A 19165-nucleotide genomic window follows, 5' to 3' on the forward strand; every position below is an offset into this window, starting at 1 on the left:
CAACTGAAGATGACGATTGAACTTTGGTACCGCAGCAAATGATCAAATGGACCGTGGGTACTAAACTAAACTAAGAGTAGTAACAACTATTCCTTCGCAACTTCGCCCTTCGCACTTACCTTTCGTCCGGTACGTTGTTCAAATGTTTTTCTGGGATTATGTTGGTGATCTTGAAGGGTTGTGGGAGTATGCATGGGGGCAGTCTGTTGGTGACAACCTGTTGAACTCAGTTTATGCTATGGGTAAGTGTGTGCAAGACTTTATGGCGGATGAGAAGATTCACAAGCCTACGCTGCTTGGGCCGCATTTTGCTTTGCTGGTAAGAAAATGCAGTAAGTTTGTTTTTTTCCGTCCTGTATTGTTGGTGGGTGATTACAGTATGGCTTTAACTACTAATGTTTGCAATCAAAAGGTTTGGCTGTATGAGCATACTCAAGTGGTAAGTCTACGACTTGGTTGGTATCTGTTTCCTCGATTTAGAAACAGGAAGCTTGAGAACCAGGAGTGAGTTCGTCCCAAGGGTGGGTTCGTGAGATGGATAATGATAGGTTTATCATGCAGCCTTTGTATACGCTGCTGACAGACAGACGAAGAAGCTTTTTTGATGTATAGCAACGTGCGTGAGCCGTGCTAAGCAATCATATTAATATCCTTCGCTACTTATTTTGGATGCTGGTGGCTTGGCTTATTAACTGCTCTAAACCTTGCAATGATCATGGAGGGCGCGTTTGCACTCGTATATTTTATCGGGTCTGGCACTCGTATATTTGCATATTCCCGTTCTCGTCCTATAGCCTATAGCGGATCACCTTACCTCAAATAAGAAAGAACTAACTGGCTAACCCTCGCACTCCAATAGCCTGCCTCCAAAGCAAGAAACCCATCTATAAGTCTATAAGAGAGCCCTGGCACTATAGACCCGCAAAAGGGTTGATCGATCAACATGCCAAGAAACTAGATCTGCTGTTCCACACTTTGTCTTTTATTTGACGTATTCGACCTGGCGCCCCAAACAGAAGGCAGATACTGGCAGATCTACTCCTTTCCTATACTATACTATACCGCCCCGATACCCAGTTTCCTTGGGTAAGAACAGAGATGAAGTCCGTCCCTTAGCCTAGTCTATATCCACTAATGTTGTTGTTTTATAGAGGAAGACTGTCTTCTCGGGGAAGACAGGCTTTCGAGGACAAAAGGAAAGATACATGAAAAAATCCCAACTTAAAGTAGTGGAATTGCCAAGCCTATCGGGTAAGCGAACTGTCTAAGACTGGCGAAGGGAAAGGACTGGTAGGAAACCCAAACTCGGATAGTTGGGGAAAGGAATGCAAGTATGCCAATGATAAAGAGTAACCATCACGCACTTTTCCAGTAGGAATACAGGCATTTCGACCTATCTTTTTTTACTTTGTTAGGGACTCATTCTTTCTAGCGTACAGTGGCACTTGTCACCAGCTCTGCAACTCGTACAGCTATTTCTTCCTCCTTTTAACCTACAACAGCGCTATACCTACTATTCTCTGGCCTTATCTTTCAAGAATGTGCTTGCGCCAGTTGATCTTTCGGGTATGAAGCCTAGACAAGTAGAAGGGGAGAGAGTAGCGAGTTGACGAGCGAGTGCTCTGCTCTATCATTTATTACAAGAAAAGTCAAGCTTGAAAACTGCTTCTTCTCAACCAGGATACGAGCCAATCCCTAGCCTAGAAGCGAGGAGAGAGGGTATTTCAAATTCACAAAGCCAAACTGACAAGCGAGAGCCGGTGAGTAAGGTGGAGGCAGAAAGGAAGTTGTATGAATCTCTTTTTCCCGGAAAAGTATACTTGTGAGGAAATCAAAACCAAGAGGGCGGCATCGCTTCGCGCCTTGTTTTTCTGGTAAGGAAAGTCCTATCCTAGCAATAAGTGATGAAAGTAGTACCCAAGCCATTCGTTGGTCTTTGACCCCTGTAATAATGGTTGTCCCGAGCTGTATGAAAAAAATCGCTATCCTTCCGCCAACCTAAATGAATGGAAAACTTACTATCTCTATCTATATCTCTTTATTCAAGTACCGATCTTATTTCCCGGCTCCAAAGAGCATATTTTAATATTCAAAATAGAAGAGAGAGAAAACAAAAAAAAACAGGAATTGCGCTATCGAGTTCACTGCTTTAGAGAGGGTGCGCAGGGTATCGTCCCTATCTCCTCGTGCCCTAGGCTTATGTATGTGAAAAAGCAAACAATGCAATTTTGTGGAAATTGGATTCTCATCCGTGAGGCCCCAAGTGCTACTTCTCAGGGTAAAGGCAAGACAGCTTGAAAGGTGGAAGCTCTCTATAGTGTCAGTGCGAGTGGAATAGGTTCGATCGATATTACTTCGGCGTCGGCGGGTACGGTAGTATTGTTTGATCCGTTGAGGAGGATTTTCTTTTCGCTAACTCAAAAGTCTTTTTCTTCTATCAAGCAATGTCTCAGTTCCTTTGATTGAACACGTGGATGGAGTAGTTCACTCTGGTTTGAGAAATAGTGTTAGGGCATTTAATTTAGTACCAGAACTTCAGAACTGGGGGAAGACCTTATATTAATATTAGTAGTAAGGACTATCAACGCGAGTACATGCACATTAATAACATAGGTTAACATTCAATTCAAGAAAGTGAGATGAGTTACTTTATGTTGGAAAGGAGTAAAAGTAAGAGAAACATGCATACATTAGTAAGAAAAAAAGGACATCGATATATGGGTAACATAGGCCTCCTCCCGTTCATTAGTCTTGGGTGGGATGCTAGTGGGGGCTGAGCATAAAGCCAGGCTCTTTGTCTTCACTTCCTATCCGTTTTATACTGTACGAGCCGAGCTTTACGTCCTACTAATTTAGTCTTTTCCGATCAGATGCTATTCCGACTTCCCATTTTTCTACTTTTCTGTTGCTATATGCGTAATTCAGGCTCTCTTTATGCCCATGCATGCATACACAAAGCAAAGATGACTTGAAGATGCCTTACCAAGAAACTGGAATCTCTAATCCCTCTTTGGAATACTCATACTTCCTTCTACAAGGAAGAAACTGAGCAGCAGAGATTTTGGCAATAGCAAATCAAATGTCATTTATCCTGCTAAGGTACTTTACTTTCCCTTGACTTTGATTGACTTTCCTTTCCAAAGCTATGATCAAGGAAGCAGGCCAGGAATGCTCTTATGAGAAATGGAGAAGCAGGAATGGTATTCCCAAGCAAAGATAGAAAGAAGCCTTGCCTTCCCTTAGACCTGGAGACATATCCACCAAGAAACCAGAGAAAGCTATGAATGAAACTTCACTTAACTTATAGTGCTTCGTACGCGTTCATTACATGAGATCTGTTTGCCTGTAGTGTAGTACATCCCTCCAGTATTCGAATGAGCTTGATTTCTCGAATTGGTACAATGCTCTTCTTGTCTCTTCTTCTAAAGAGTGAGAGTGCTGGAGTGGCGTGTCTCTCTAGTAAGGTACAACTATACCGGAGCTGATATCTCTTCCGCGGGTGATTCTCCGGTAGAGAAGGCAGTGCTTAATACCGGTAGTTCGACCTTTCCCAACGGATGCGATCCAGACCCTTTCTTGGAAAACCACGGCCTGTTGCTAAGAAGGAAAACGAGTCCTCTCCTGTTGCTCAAGCCCAAGAAGTATCTGACCCTTGGGAGGCAAAGCACTAGAGAACAGAGATCATAGGGGAGGAGCTATCCCCGAGCTCCGGACCAGAACCAGTTTCTCCAACCTGGCCTGCTTCCTTTCCTTTAGCCTTGCTTTTCTTCTGATTCAGTCCAAAGATAGAGACAAAAGAAAGGTAATTATTGAATCGGACTTGGCTTCTTTTTCGGCATGGGCAAAGGTTTGGCAATTCCACCATTAGCAAAGGTTTAATCGGTTGACGGTATCCTTGGGGAAAGGCACCTGCTTTTAGCAATGGTTGTTATTGGCAAAAGGAACACTTTACTCGGCTTGTAGAAAACTCTGGACTAGGCTGAAGCAATTAGTCTCCCGTGTCAACTACTCATTTCTGTTTATCGATTTTCTATGCTTTCGTTCCTCTCTTCCCCGAAGAAAGTATTCCTCGCCTCGCATAGAAGTCAGTGAATTGATGCTCCAATACGGATAGAAGTTAGTTCTTCCTCAGGTAAGAGATCTGAATCATGCCAAAATGATGGTGCAGTTCATTCCAATCCCAATGCGTCTGTTCGCCTAGCCTACTACCCCTAGCCTTTATCCTACTATCCTCGTAACTAACTGTAGTTCATCCATCGATATCCATTCCTCGGCATCCGTTAAAGGGTACCTTTATCCCGTTAAAAGGTTTCGGCTCGGCTTTAGGGTGGGTTTCTCTTTTAAACCAGCCTAATCGAATCCAGGAGTAAGGAATATACAATTGGATGCTTTCCCCCTCCATACCGGGTAATGATTGGTATGGCAAGGCTATCCCCATGATCAGTTATCCCAACCGAATCATCCCCTAGCGCGATTCCTATCCTAAGCATTCGTTCCTACGAGCCAGAGCAGCATCCTTTCCTTGAATTGACGTATATGAGCGTTGTTATCAGGTACGCCAATATGAGATTTTCCGGACTGACTCTTTCCTTTGTTCATAGATCGATCTAATTACGTATATACAGGCTCCGCACCTAGAGGCTCACCTTCTTTCGCCAATAATAACGCTAGAGAACGTAGTGAGCGCTAGAGTAGAGATATTCCTTTTCATCTGAGGTTTATTCCTTCCTATTCCTTTTACGAGCGCAATACTAATCGAATCCAGTCCCATGTCTCCGGTTCTGCTCCTATCCCTCTAACAAAGGCAAAGGGGCACGGTACCAATGCTAGGCTCTCCTTTTAACAAAGTTAGGATCATTCTCATATATGGGCAAAAGTAGTAAACCCGATTTCCCTTCGGAAAGTAGATGATGGATTTTAAAAAGTTGATCTCATATAGCGGGGAAATCAATGAATAGCATTTTCACTAAGCTTTGGAAAAGGAAGTGGGTCACCCATTGCAAAAAAGTTAGGAACACATATAGGCGAAAGTACTACTTTTTAATTCAACTATAACTGAGCGGAACCTTCCTTTTGGGGCAAGGCACGGCAACAACGGAAAGGTTAACCAGGATAAAACAAACCTAGTACTACGCCCTCCAAACAGATCGTATCCTCGGCTATTTCATTAGAAATATAAAAAGCATATTTCCCTGGCGTCAACCCCGGAGGGTGTAGAAACCATTTCTTTTCCTTTGCTACTAGATACGATGCTTTTCGTGTAGGCTACGCTTTTCGCAAGTATTGTTTATTTGTTCCGAATAGAGTATGCCTTGGTTTAAGAGAGGAGGCATCTGGATAGCTAGGGATATTGACACGGATAAGCTCTTAGGCAAAGCAAGGCATCTGCCAACTTGTATGCATCACCCTGTGCTTTTGCACATCAATGGAAAAGATAGGAACAGCGAATCCTTGTAGGAGACGGGTTGGTTTACCGGTGCAGTTCATATGCTTCCTTGCGCTAGAAACCAATACGCACGTACGAGGCCTACGATTCTCTAGTTGTATTGGCAAGGGAAAGAAGATGCTATGGGAATGTTTGGAATGAAATAGCTTAGGAAAGGCAGGATCTGCTGATGAAAGTGGGCCGGAGCCAGAACTAGGATAGGGATCAGATTGGGAGCAGGTTAGATGCAACCGCCGGGAGGACAATCCGACTTCGAAGTACGAGCAGGGATATTCGATAAAAGGAATTCCAATCGGAATAAAGGGTGAATTCGATTAGTTGAACAGGCAGCAGATGAAGTGATGGGAGCTAGCTCACTTCCTTCAATGAACGGATTTGCCTTGATTTGAGATTTCTAATTGAATCAAACTCTCGCCCTTTTGAGATTGAGTTACTTCCTTGCCTGGGCTAGTCGTAATCCCTTCTTCTGTACAAGATGGTTAGAGCTAACCCCAGTACTACTCCTTTGGCTGCAGAGTACCACCTCTTCCTCAACTGGATCTGGTATTCTTCCTCGAACCAGTGCTTCCTCGGAGGATGGTTCTACTTACTGTCCCCTCTACTTTAGGTTTGGAGTTCAGCTACACCTTTTGGCTTTGCATGAATGCCATTTTCCTCTGTGTCTCTTTCCTGCGGGTGCTTGGTCTTTTGCTAAACTTGTTATTTGGCTCTCTTCTTTGTCCCTAGTTCCTGTTTCATGCCGAGTTTCTATAACAGTACCTGCATCCTGCCTTTTAGCTTATCCGTGGACCAGTGCTCTTTCTTTCCGCTTTGAACGGACGCCTACAACTAGATAATTTGTCGGATGACAATACAATACTACAAGCAGGAGGGGACACAAATCCTTTAGATTTCGCTAGTGCAACGCTCGTATTGACCTTTAGCTCGTGGGAATCAATCGTAGTTTTGATTTCATATCCTACGTAGTATTTGCGTGGGCCTCGCTCGTATGCAAGGAATAGGTTTAGGAACAGGGCTAGCGAAGGAAGGGACCAAGGAAGGAATTCGTAGCCCAGAACCTTAAGCAGGAGCTCATAACTACTACGAATGGAAAGATTCCAGCTATTGAAGCTTAAAATAAAAGAACAGAAGAAAAAGATAGAGAGGTTCAAGTTGATGGAATCCAAATCTTATGCTGATTCCAGTGATGATGACATATTTGCACATATATCATATTCCACTTGATCGATATACCAATTCCTGAAAAAAGAAGAAGATAGTGTTGTGTTAACCAGTTGGAATGTCATGAAAGCACTTACTTCCGAGACAGCCTGTCCTCGGCTATTTCATTATCAAAAGGAAGTATTGGCAAGGCTGTAACATTACATGCAGGTCCTAGCCTACGTTCGTTGGTTCAGATCTACTCCTAGCAGTGAGAGCCGGATATGAATACTAATTTGTAGGCTACTTCGCAATGAACACCAGAGCTATATGTTTGTTTATTCACCTAGTTCCTATGTCCGCCTTTTCCGCGCCCGCTCTATCTCTAGATATATCTCTTTATAATCCATCTCAGATAAGTAATGGTAGTCTTGATCATCCCTATCATCTTCCTCTTCCCAGCCGTCTACGCGAAAACCAAAGAGAATCAGAGAGCCGAAGGACCTCAAACAAATAGCTGGTTGCGTTAAAGAGGCGTGGATACTTGCAGGAGATTGGAACACGTATGCCGATCCGACCGAGGCAGTCCAGGCAAATGCATGAAGTTGAAAAACAGGATCGACGAATGTAAGCTTCTCGACACACCACCCAGCCTATGAAATCCCTACCTACCATTCCAAGACCCAAGTCTGTAATTCCTACTGCCGTGCTCCATTCGGAAAACAGGCCTTAGAACGCTAGTTACTCGACTGTGCCTTCAAGGAAGGTCTGGAACCTGAGAGGTGAGTTCTGAGAAGCCAACCGCATTCATTGGTTTTGAAAAAGAAGAAAGAAAGTAAAAAAGGCTTAATTACTAAATATGGCTATCTTTAACTACACCACTTTTTCCAACGTTGCTTTCCCTAGGACTTCGTTATTCGCAATTAGGAAGGGTGTAGATGTACGCAGCTTCTCCTCATGTTGTTGGCCGGAGTAAGGAAGAAAGCGTAGTAGTACAATGCTGAACATTCCGGAGCAATGGAAGTTTATCTTGCCGCTGTGTAAAGTGTCGCATTCCCCTATTCTTCGTCCGATGCCGAAGCATCTCCCTCTTATTAGGGTAGGACCCCTGAAGAAATTTCCAGAGATATACGAGAAGGCGCGAAGCGTGGATGGAGTTTGCTTAGGGGAAAAGCAGTCCAACTATGGGCTCATACTAGTTTGGCATTAACATGCTTGGTATTGGCATCCCCCTGAAAGAAGGCTAGGCTTATTCACCTACCTCTTCTTGCTGGAACGTGAGCTATTGCTTTGGTCAACAACCAACGCTTGGAAAGTAATAGTTCTAAGAAAGAGCAAACTGCTAAGCCTGAGAAGAAGAATCATAAAAAATCATAGAATGCTAACAACCAGCTTCTTCCAGCTTTGTACATCATTTATTGTATCGTTTATGGGTGCTTGTACATCATAATATCCTCTTCATATCTTTCCTTTCTCGAGTGAGTGGTGGGATGGATGTCCTACCACGAACGGAAGCTGACAGAGCAATATCTATTCATATGCTTCGTAATCCTTGATTTCCCAAAGATAAGATTCCTTGCCAAGCCAAGACTCTTGAGTGGGATATTTCAACTACTTTAAAGCGAGGAGGTGAATGAGCAAGCAAAAGGTAGGCTAGGCGGTCTCGCCCATCCCATGATTGGTGGACTTCCTGCTATTTCAGAGTAAGCATCAGCATCTCTTCCATCTTGTTCTGGGCCAAGCAAACCAACTATTTAGTCCAGGCACTCGTATTGAAATGGAAAACATGCTTCTTTCTGCTATCGACCAATCCGGATCCGAGAATGATCTGCCCCATCGTTATTAGTAAATGTGGGGTGTAGTGCTGGAACCTTTAGTTCTGTGGGCGTACAAAGCATGTGGCTTGTTTGACTTGACCTATGGGATGGGGGTACCAATCTTCGTTGCATTCAGGATTGACCTGAGGAATGGGCCGGAGTATCAGAATAGATGTGCTTCGTGCGACTCGTTTCGACTAGCATGAAATCCGGAATAACAAGAAACCCTTGTGCAAGTCGATGATTGATTGCTTGAGAAACAGAAGTATGACATCTCTTTTTTCTCGTATTACAACAACTAGGCTATTCGGATTGCTTTGCATGCTATTCTTCGAGTCGAAGCTTGTCCCACCTAAGTGCCGTGCTTCATTCTCTGCGGCAAACCTCAAATCACTCAAATAAAAATCATAATAACCGAGGCCCGAGGCTAGTCTTCATTCTCGTATCCCGAGGCGGCTTTCTCTATCTTTAACCCGAGGCTAGTCTTCCTGGGGAGGAGTTTCTTGCCCGGTTCCTAGCTTTGGCTGGCAGGTTGAAAGTTGCGTATTCATTCAATAGAAGCAGATCCCTAATCTCGATTAGTAACCTTTGTAGGTCATTGTTCTGTCAGGGTTTCGAGGGATAGGGGCTGGCCGACCACCGGATCAAGAGAAGCATTAAGGAGAAGCAACTTAGATTGAAGCTTTTCAGGTCGATGACTTTATATCAAAATTTAATATAACTTTTTATGTTCGTCACATTAGTAGTGACTCACTCCCTTACCCAAGTAAAGTCATGAAATACTTCTCTTTACTAGATCCTGGATCCTGGCTACTCTACTTACTAGAGCTAGAGCTCTACTCACTTCAGTAAGAACCTTCCTTCCGGTTGTCACATTTCTAGCTAGTGATAAAGATCTCTTTCGAGTTCGGAGCAGGGAGGATAGCGAAGCGATTCATACATAGCCTTTCAAGGTAGTGGAACTGGCAAGTGTCTGGATTGGATGGACTTCCATGCTTTGGCGGAACACTTCACTTAATGAGTGATGCCCATTATACTACAAACCTTTTTGAGAGAGGACTTTGCCAACTAGGAAGTCTGCTATCCCAACCAATCGACCAGGATCGAGTGCACGAATCGCTTGACCTAGTATGATATAAAGTGCCTCCTTCGAGTGCATCTATAGAGCATCCTTTCTGCATCCTGCATCTGCTTCAGGAATGGATCAAACTAGGTTGTCGGCGGAAGTAGTGGTAGTGGCAAGGTATCCATGGTTTTCGGTGGAAGTAGAGTATCCACTTAATCGTCTCCTGTATCATTCCTTTAGCTTGCGGAGGCCAGGTTGTAAAAACCAATTAATTGCTTTAGCAAAGAGTCTGGCTCGACTTCTTACCTTGAAATCTGGAAACTTCCATCTAGATCGTCGTGGCAACTCCACTTCCCCACTCTTTCCGCTTTGAAGCGTTTCTCTTAAAGACAAATGGGTTCTCTTTCTGTCTTCGTATCCAGAAGCTAGAGATAGGTTCGGTAGTAGGGCATGGTTAAGTCCGTGTCAGAATGAAGTCAGGGTTTCCGGGTGCCTTGTTGGAATCTTACTCGTAAAAACGAGTGCCTTGTTGGAATCTTGCTCGTCAAACTAGTAATATATCGTATTTAAACGTATGCGAGGATTGCTTTCTTCTTTCGTTCTCAAACTGATCGAATCAATGGCCAGGATAGGAATGTTCCCTGAGAAGAGGGCAGGGCAGAGAAGAAGGCCGAGTAGAAATACCTCCGATCTCGATTCCTTTCATGTTTTGGTGCCGCTAGCCATCATTCCTCGTTTCTCGAGAATCTCCGTTGATGTCGTTTCCAGAGAATGGCTTAAGTGTTGAACTTCTAAAAACCATGGCCTTATCCAAATAAACTGGTGAAAGCACCATCCTTATCTAGAGAAAATAAGTGACTTGATTGACCCGTTTCCTTTCTGGGTCTGGTGATGGTTTAGCTTCCGGTGTCCCAGGATGTGGTAGTATTTATTGGTCCCCAACCAACCATGCCTTGCGCCTAACTTGACTCTGCAGCCCTTGCTTCAAAGTAGCCAGCCGACGAAACCAATGTTAGAGCCTGTAACTTAGGACAGAACAGCCTTGCCTTTCTTAAACAAAAGAGGGAACTGCCTTTCCTTTCTCAAACAAACCTGTACTGGGTGAATGAAAAAAAGGAAATAGCTGGTTACTTTTGAGAGTACAGCTGCCGAAACAGCTTCTTCCTGTAGGCGTTAGCCGATTTAGTATCAGAGGAGTACCTGTGAAGTAAAACTTTTGTCTGTAGCTCAACAAGTTCCGTTTTCTTGTAATAATAGAAGTTCAGTGCGGAACAAGATAAGTTTTTCCTTTACAATGTTTTTTATTACCATACTACAGTACAACAGTAAGTTCTTTCTTCTGACCAGAGCCAGCGCTTTAACTAGTTCTACTCTCCCAGCCAGCTATCCTTCTTCAAACTAGAGAGAGAGCTATCCATATTCCTATTCCTGTGACCTATCCTTATATCTCGAGCACTACTTCTATCACCGATTTCTTACTTCTCTCCCAACTTTGCCTAACAACCCGAATCTCTTTCCTGTAGCTAGTCGCTGATAGTCAGTCTATCTCCTTTCCTTGCAAACTCTCTAAGCTTTAGGTAGTTCGCCGTGCGATGGGCCTGAGGATCTATTCCAAAGGGTGATGGGTCGTGGGTACGACTCTTCAGAAGGCGCTTTTGCCAACCACCGAGCACCAACAAATGAAGAGAGTTACCACAAGTATGAGACCACTGAAACTACTTCGCCTGCTTTGAATCAGAGCAAACTGCTTTTAAGTATAAGACCACCAATCTAGTACGCAACCATTGCCTATTATGCCATCCATATTGTTGACTTTCACAGACCCACTATGACTGCCTACGCCCATATAGATAGAGAAAAGTTCACCTAAGGATAATAAAACGTTTGAGGAAGGTTACCGCTTACGATATACCTATATATAGATAGTGTAGTGTTGTAGTGTGTTAAGTAGATCGGTCCCATATAAAGTTGCAATGTATCTGCAATGAGTTCATCTACTCCGGGGTGTTCTCCGCACTTCTCAAGAAAGAAATAGTTGGAAATTCCCCGGATCGTCTGCGCTTGGCTTGGTATTCTTATACTGAATCGCTGTTGGATAAAAGAAAGCATAAAGTTTTTAAGCCTGCGTTCTCGTTGGCGAAACCACTAGGAGGCAACCATGAAAGCGGTTTCTATGTTTCGATCGAACCAACACAGCTTTACGCTTCTTTCCAACTCTACCCACGCTTCGGGTTCGCACTTACTTTACGCCTTACCGAACTTGGGCTTAGTTCAGCCAGCTTCGTAACATGCCTGCTCAAAGTGAGTAGTTGGAAGTTCCTGTAAGCATCTTCCCATGAATTGACGTATATAAGCGTAGTTATCAGGTACGCCGTGAGCTGGATTCTATCCCCGAGGATAGAGATTGATGGGTAATAGTTTTGATAGAAAACTCGTATGTTAAGTTCTCTAGTTGATGTGATGCGGCTCGATTCATCATTGCTCTCACATCAATGTTTTCGGTTCCCTTTTTACTCTCCCATTTTCATAGAGAAAGATGTTCTGATTCAGTTCTCTCTGAAAAGGAGGGGCCCTTAGGGACACAGTAGTACCATTTCCATTGTGCGAAAGGTCGTGTCCTGGTAGCCTCTCTGCTGTAGACGGTCTCATTGGTAAATTCTTCCATTTCTGAAATTGTCAAATCGAGATTGTGTGGGTGTTCAGTCTACTCTACCGCTCATGAAAAGATTTCGTTGGGTAGAACCAAGTCTCTTTTGGGAGCAGATTGTATTTGATTTTATATAGTTACTCCATGATGATGATGACTAGATGGAGTTCCACTGATATGAAGAGAAGAAATAGAATATTGGCTAATATGGTGCCAATTCGTAATTTAAGTTTACCTGATTATTATGAATATGAAGAAGAATACCCTCCAGTTTCAAGAGAGGCAACCAGAGGGGTCTGTATACTCCTACGAATAGACAGATATTTATCTTCAATTGGAAGGAGCATTCAAGACCGTGAGGTTCTACGCGATTTCCGCCAACGGTTACTCTTTCCCCAACGCGAGGCTGGGCACAGCTTTTCCGAAATATATGATGATATACGAGCGCATGGGGTAGAAGCAAGTCGATTGGGTCAGCCTCTAAGAGATCTGTACGATGAGATGGAAAGGAACGGCGAGATAGTAAATAACGGCTCAATCATTATCCCTGGAGGCGGCGGACCAGTAACAGAAAGCCCATTGGATCAATTTGGAATTCACCCAATTCTGGATCTGAATATTGGCAAGTACTATGTCTCATTCACAAATCTATCCTTGTCTATGCTACTCACTCTCGGTTTGGTCCTACTTCTGGTTTTTGTTGTTACGAAAAAAGGAGGGGGAAAGTCAGTGCCAAATGCATTTCAATCCTTGGTGGAGCTTATTTATGATTTCGTGCCGAACCTGGTAAACGAACAAATAGGTGGTCTTTCCGGAAATGTGAAACACAAGTTTTTCCCTTGCATCTCGGTCACTTTTACTTTTTCGTTATTTCGTAATCCCCAGGGTATGATACCCTTTAGCTTCACAGTGACAAGTCATTTTCTCATTACTTTGGCTCTTTCATTTTCCATTTTTATAGGCATTACGATCGTTGGATTTCAAAGACATGGGCTTCATTTTTTTAGCTTCTTATTACCAGCGGGAGTCCCACTGCCATTAGCACCTTTTTTAGTACTCCTTGAGCTAATCTCTCATTGTTTTCGTGCATTAAGCTCAGGAATACGTTTATTTGCTAATATGATGGCCGGTCATAGTTCAGTAAAGATTTTAAGTGGGTTTGCTTGGACTATGCTATTTCTGAATAATATTTTCTATTTCTTAGGAGATCTTGGTCCCTTATTTATAGTTCTAGCATTAACCGGTCTGGAATTAGGTGTAGCTATATCACAAGCTCATGTTTCTACGATCTCAATTTGTATTTACTTGAATGATGCTACAAATCTCCATCAAAATGAGTCATTTCATAATTGCATAAAAACGAGGAGCCAATCATAGAACTACATATGGTCTGATACTACTAACTTCCTTGAAAAGTGGAAGAGTAGTTATGTAGGCAGTTGCCGTTCCAGAAATGTAGCGGTTGCTCGACCAAAGCCGGTCATCAAAGAGTCAGTAAGTAGTAATTCTATCAATTACCAATTCGTGGAATTCTCATGTTCCAATCAATAAGTGTGTCTACTTAAAAGTAAGTTCAACTTGCTTGTGTTAAGCTTTGCTCGAACTTGATTACTTCCTCGCTCTCCTTCACTCGGTCAAGGGATTCACCTTTACCTCGTTCTGGTCTTCCAGCTTGAAAGACAAGGTCCTTATTCAAAACTGGCTCCTTCGAGTTAGTCTTTATTGTTTCATAGAAAGGCTTCCTTCTACGACTGGAGTGAAATCCTCTATGCTGACATAAGCGGAGAGGCAAGCAACAACCATTATATTGAACCTGCCCTGAAGGCTTTGTTTGCCTAAGTGCATAAGTCAAAGAAGGGTTTTCTTGCCGAAAGCAGTGTTCAGACCTCAATCTGTAGCGGCGCACTTCCCTCTTATGATTGCTTTTCAAGGACATCCGGATAAGGGGACTGAGAGAGTAGATATGGGACTTTTCCTCATAAAAGCCTATATAGGTGGGTGGTATGATAGTAAGTCTTTTCCTACTGATGTGTTCAGTCGATGGCTTGATTCTCCTCCGGGCGTGAATTGGAAGGGCCAAGGGTTTACAATGAAACAAATTGCGTATAATTTGCACGGCGATACGAACAGTATAGAATTTCTGCACTCCTTATATGCAGACTTAGTTAGTCAAGGGAAGGGGTGCATAGCCAATACTTCCTTCTCAGAAGTGGCTACGAACCACGGTGTCGGGGGTTCGAATCCACTTCTGAGCGGGCTGGCGGCTCCACCGGGAGCGAGCCTACTGAAGGAAAGTTTTATTGTTGAACTTCTATTTTTATCCAATATTTATCTTTTGTTTGGAAAAACCAAACCCACATATTGATCTTTAAGTCTCCCTTTCTCTTTTGGGAGCAGATCTTTCAAAGATGGGAAATTCCAATGATTCTTTCCGTTTTGTCGAGCCCTGCTTTGGTCTCTGGTTTGATGGTTGTACGTGCTAAAAATCCGGTACATTCCGTTTTGTTTCCCATCCTAGTCTTTTGCGACACTTCTGGTTTACTTATTTTGTTAGGTCTCGACTTCTCCGCTATGATCTTCCCAGTAGTTCATATAGGAGCTATTGCCGTTTCATTCCTATTCGTGGTTATGATGTTCAATATTCAAATAGCGGAGATTCACGAAGAAGTATTGCGCTATTTACCAGTGAGTGGTATTATTGGACTGATCTTTTGGTGGGAAATGTTCTTCATTTTAGATAATGAAACCATTCCATTACTACCAACCCACAGAAATACGACCTCTCTGAAATATACGGTTTATGCCGGAAAGGTACGAAGTTGGACTAATTTGGAAACATTGGGCAATTTACTTTATACCTACTATTCCGTCTGGTTTTTGGTTTCTAGTCTGATTTTATTAGTAGCTATGATTGGGGCTATAGTACTTACTATGCATAGGACTACAAAGGTGAAAAGACAGGATGTATTCCGACGAAATGCCTTGGATTCTAGGAGGACTACTATTCATATTCAGAACAGAAGGTTCTTCTCCCACAAAGGGGATGACGCACCTGTCCCCCCCGCTGATCCGGAATCCATTTAATCTGATTTGGCAGAGAGAATAGAAAGGATTTATAGGCGGGCCGGGGAGGAGCAATCTTTAGTAGAAGCCGGGACTACGCCAAGGGAACTTGTAGATAACGTCCTGCCAGAGGGGGCGGAGCTACCGCTTCTACAAGAAACCTGGGTTCAGTTTGTACGGGACGAGTCACACAGCGAGTTTTGGGTAGAGATCGATTCGATAATCTGCTAAGGAAATATGGGCACGCGGCGCGCGGTGAGCCCGACACCCCCGATCCCGATGCTCGAGCCTGATGCCCCTCAATCAGGAGGAGGCGACTCAGCGGGGAGCACGGGGGAAGAAAATTGTCCGGGGGCGGGGAAGGAAAGTAGGAACCTCCGAAGGCCCGCCCGAGTCAAGGAAGCGCAAAAGTTATTCTGATTCTGATTCCGGGGGGGATGATGGGAGTGACCCTGCTCCGGATCCTTCTCCTTTCTTTTGATTTTGACTAAAATGAGAGGTGGAGAAATTGAGTTCTTTTGAGCAGCGTTGTCTGTAGTAGAGTAGCTTTTTTTTTTTTCTTTTACAGAAAGAAGGCGAGGCCCACCTGCCTTCTCTAGGTACTTTACTTGGAAAGGTGTCACCGCCTTCCTTCTTCTCTAGGTACTTTACTTGGAAAGGTAGGTGCGGGAAAGAAGAGCGGGTATGTGGGCTTCTTTCAATCGAAACTTTTTTGAAGCCGTCAAACTTTATCGTTTCATTATAGATGGATCTAAAACATTGCGTTGCAGAGTGGAGGCGTGAAGAAGGTTAAGAGAAGCAAGCCAAAGGAAAGAAAAAGCAACTTGATACAATATTGAAGATAAACACTCAGGAAAGCACTGGGTCAACTGACTCCACTAGCCAGCTTCTGCTTCAGAACTTACTTCAAAGAGGCTGACTTAGCACTTAGCATAATGCTTTTGTTCCGGTGCATAAAAGTAAGTGAGCAGGTGGGTGAGTCCAAAGGTTTTTCCGAAGCGCGAAGGACTTGCAGTTCTAAAATAGGAAGGGCTCTGTACTCAAATCAAAGCAAAGTAGTAGTTTCATAGGTCGTTGTGCTAGAGCTAAGATTTATATGAAAGTGTGAGGGGAAGCCATTTCCAGCTTCTACTTTCTGCGAACCGGGCTCATTACCGGCCTACAGTAGCATTCTACTGTGAGCTTTCTCACTGCGGATCGCCTTGATTCACTGATCGTTGACAGCTACTCAGGAGAGGTTATCCTTTGCCAGACTTTGTGTTGAGATGAGTTCTCCGCTTCCCGAAAAGATGATTTTTGTCAATCAGCGTAGAGTGGTGGATTATAAAGTGGTACAGTCCGAATGGGTTGGTTCAAGCTAGCTGTTCTTACTGAACAGGTGTTTTAGCATTCTTTTCGAATTCGAAGTTGCGGGGTGCTTTGGCTTTTCAAAGTTCTCAAAGAGAATAAAGTAAAGGCGCTACGCGTGGATCGAATTAAAGTAACGTAAGGTTTCGTAAGAAACAATTGAATAAGCGTATCAAAGAGAATGAGGTCTAGCACTCCGAAATACCATTGAGAAAGAGCAATAGAACAAGGTTAGAATAAGATCTCCAAAATGGTTGATGACTCCCACAACTTGTCAGGCTGCATTCCCGTGAAATTGTTTTGGGACAATTCCAGTTTTACTATCTATGCGGTAGCTCAGCCAAGTAATCTGGTATCTCACCATTAAGACGGTTACCTAGCAAGTTCAGCTCTGTGAGGTTCTTGCATCCTTTAAATGAATGTCTCTAGAATACTCCCAGTCAGATTGTTATTGTGCAATATGAGTGACTGCAGAGAGTTGGCTTGACATATCTCGGCTGGGATAGAATAGAACCTGAGAGCTGGTTGGTTTCTGCAGAGAAACTAACAAGATGCTGCAATGGCAGCGCTGGCAGAGGCCCACGGAACATGTTTTCTGCAAGAGATATGGATCGAACACTCGCCCTGTTCCGTATCCAATCTGGAATATGACCCGTAAGTTTGTTCCCTTCAACGAAAATTGTGGCAATAGCTTCTAAATCTGCAAGTTCTTCAGGGATAGAGCCTGTGAAGGCATTGAAGGGACGGACAGATTTTTGAGCGTAAGCTTCTTGCAGTTACTAAGCTCTTTTGGTATGCTCCCACTGAGCCCAGCACCTTTGCAAACAGCCGAGTTAGATTGCCCAGCTCACCGACAGATGTTGGCAGTTCAGCATTGAAGTAGTTCTCTGATATATAAAGTTCCTTCTTTTGAGACCACCAATTGACCAAGGGATGGTGCCTGTGAACTTGCATCCGGGGAGTTGAAGAACTTTTAGCAGCTTCAGGTTACCAATCTCTTCTGGAATGCTTCCACTAAGACCATTCTGTCTCTAAATTAGCAATTCCTTATTTTCCAGTTGACCAATCTCCCTAGGTATTGGCCCCACCAAACTGTTTGATGAGAGATCAAGTGTCAACTGGTTCACCAACGCAGTTATTCCCGGGAATATTTATCCCGTGAGGTTATTCTGGCTTGCATCAAGGTGCTAGAGCCGAGACTGGTTACCAAAAGCAGCTGGTATCGACCCGTTGAATGTGTTCATGTGAAGGTCCAGGATATCCTCGAGGATGAAGGCCAGATCACGCCCAATTCGATCCTTGAAAGACCCATTGCACTACAGCGGCAGCTCGGGCTCGAGCAACGGCGGGAGATAAGTCTTCTCTTCATTCAGCATTCAGTCTATCTTCGGAAAGCAGCAATAATTGATGCACGCAGACGATGGTTAAATGCTTTCTTGATTTACTACTAATAGGTGGTGTCTAGACGCTAGGAAAAAGTGAGGATTATAGCTTCTGCCCCATAGACCATTCGGAAAGGAGTCTGTCCCTTCGGTCTTATATGTTAGTATAGGTTGGTTCTTCCGAATGCACATAAGACCACTGGTCACCCTCAATCCTTAGCATTGAACTTGACTGATTTGGCTAAGATCTGGGGAACTAGAGCAGTCCCCAGAGGGCACTACACAAGGCAGGAGAGGCAATAGCGAAGCGAAGCCCTAGTTCAATCGAGGATGGATTCATTGAGTGGGCGAGGAAGATGATTGGTATGGGAAGATCGGTCTTTCACTAATGGAGCATCTCCACCCTAGCCTTGAAGTTGAACATCCGGGGATATCTAAATATTGAACCAGTGATTAAAAAGAATGGCAAGACTGCGGTTGAAGTCCCAGCTGGAAATCCAAATTGCTCGAACACAAAAAATCTAGACAAAGGAAAGAAACCTGGTTTGCATATTTTCGTATATGCCCAACTAATCTATCGCATAGGAAGATCGCCCCTGTAAGTTTATTTCACACATTATGTTACTTTGTTTATGGTGTGGAAATAAATATCAATATTCTAACTTGCCGCTTTCTATGGATGCATCCTCTACTCTAGTGCTTACCTGTCCTACTTTCTTTAATTCATTCCTATTTCCTCTCCTGTACTTATATTTATCTTGCCTGCGGCAGTTTTGTAATCAATTTCTACTAGGGATAGGGAGCGTGAACTTTCTCTCATCCAGTGAATGAGTTACCTGAAGATCGATGGCATATAAAACGCCCTAATTCAATATAAAATCTGTTATTTCACTTTCAAAATGCCCCGTTCGCACTTGCTTGAGTGAGGCGCAAGCCGTTTTCTTGCTAGGCAAGATAGGTCAACGGATAGCTTGTTGGTTGATACGGGACCCCTTCTCAACTTCATGTGTTTTGTAACTGCCATAAAGCAAGGCCATAGTCCAACATTCCATCCTTTTCCACCGCTGTATTGGCTTCTGCTTCTCTTCCTTTTGCCGAGGAAGATCTGCTTCTCTTGCATCCTCCAGTCTTAAATTCCTATCCGTACTAGACTAGACCTTCCCTTAGCCATCAACCTACCGAACCCAGGAATGAGATCCACAAGGAAAGAGATTGGCAGAAATCCAGAAAGAATGATGCACAAGAAATGGTTAGAAC

The 19165-nt window shown here is 43.6% G+C and overlaps 5 protein-coding genes across 5 annotated transcripts, besides 12 other annotated features; 4 read left to right on the plus strand and 1 right to left on the minus strand.

Moving 5' to 3' along the window:
• The first annotated feature begins 142 nt into the window (after nt 1-142).
• orf121-c (hypothetical protein) lies at nt 143-508 on the plus strand. The gene has a single exon. It carries the CDS (start codon nt 143-145, stop codon nt 506-508), a length of 366 nt encoding a protein of 121 aa, YP_588425.1.
• An 11752-nt stretch (nt 509-12260) lies between these two features.
• Nucleotides 12261-13493, plus strand: atp6 (ATPase subunit 6). Its single transcript has one exon. It carries the CDS (start codon nt 12261-12263, stop codon nt 13491-13493), a length of 1233 nt encoding a protein of 410 aa, YP_588426.1.
• A 196-nt stretch (nt 13494-13689) lies between these two features.
• Nucleotides 13690-14052, minus strand: orf120 (hypothetical protein). The gene has a single exon. It carries the CDS (start codon nt 14050-14052, stop codon nt 13690-13692), a length of 363 nt encoding a protein of 120 aa, YP_588427.1.
• orf149-a (hypothetical protein) lies at nt 14032-14481 on the plus strand. The gene has a single exon. The coding sequence runs from the start codon at nt 14032-14034 to the stop codon at nt 14479-14481; it is 450 nt and encodes a 149-aa protein (YP_588428.1).
• Nucleotides 14482-14537: 56 nt separating this feature from the next.
• nad6 (NADH dehydrogenase subunit 6) lies at nt 14538-15200 on the plus strand. Its single transcript is given in 1 exon segment — nt 14538-15200. A coding segment is annotated over 1 exon segment (663 nt).
• Nucleotide 14562, plus strand, in nad6: a sequence feature (P->F (CCU->UUU); C to U RNA editing).
• Nucleotide 14563, plus strand, in nad6: a sequence feature (P->F (CCU->UUU); C to U RNA editing).
• Nucleotide 14625, plus strand, in nad6: a sequence feature (P->F (CCC->UUC); C to U RNA editing).
• Nucleotide 14626, plus strand, in nad6: a sequence feature (P->F (CCC->UUC); C to U RNA editing).
• Nucleotide 14675, plus strand, in nad6: a sequence feature (L->L (CUC->CUU); C to U RNA editing).
• Nucleotide 14683, plus strand, in nad6: a sequence feature (S->F (UCC->UUC); C to U RNA editing).
• Nucleotide 14696, plus strand, in nad6: a sequence feature (F->F (UUC->UUU); C to U RNA editing).
• Nucleotide 14698, plus strand, in nad6: a sequence feature (P->L (CCA->CUA); C to U RNA editing).
• Nucleotide 14706, plus strand, in nad6: a sequence feature (H->Y (CAU->UAU); C to U RNA editing).
• Nucleotide 14728, plus strand, in nad6: a sequence feature (S->L (UCA->UUA); C to U RNA editing).
• Nucleotide 14983, plus strand, in nad6: a sequence feature (S->F (UCC->UUC); C to U RNA editing).
• Nucleotide 15106, plus strand, in nad6: a sequence feature (S->F (UCU->UUU); C to U RNA editing).
• Nucleotides 15201-19165: the final 3965 nt, after the last annotated feature.

This window comes from Zea mays, mitochondrion (genome assembly GCF_902167145.1).
Source record: "Zea mays subsp. mays mitochondrion, complete genome".
Classification (NCBI taxonomy): Eukaryota; Viridiplantae; Streptophyta; class Magnoliopsida; order Poales; family Poaceae; genus Zea; species Zea mays.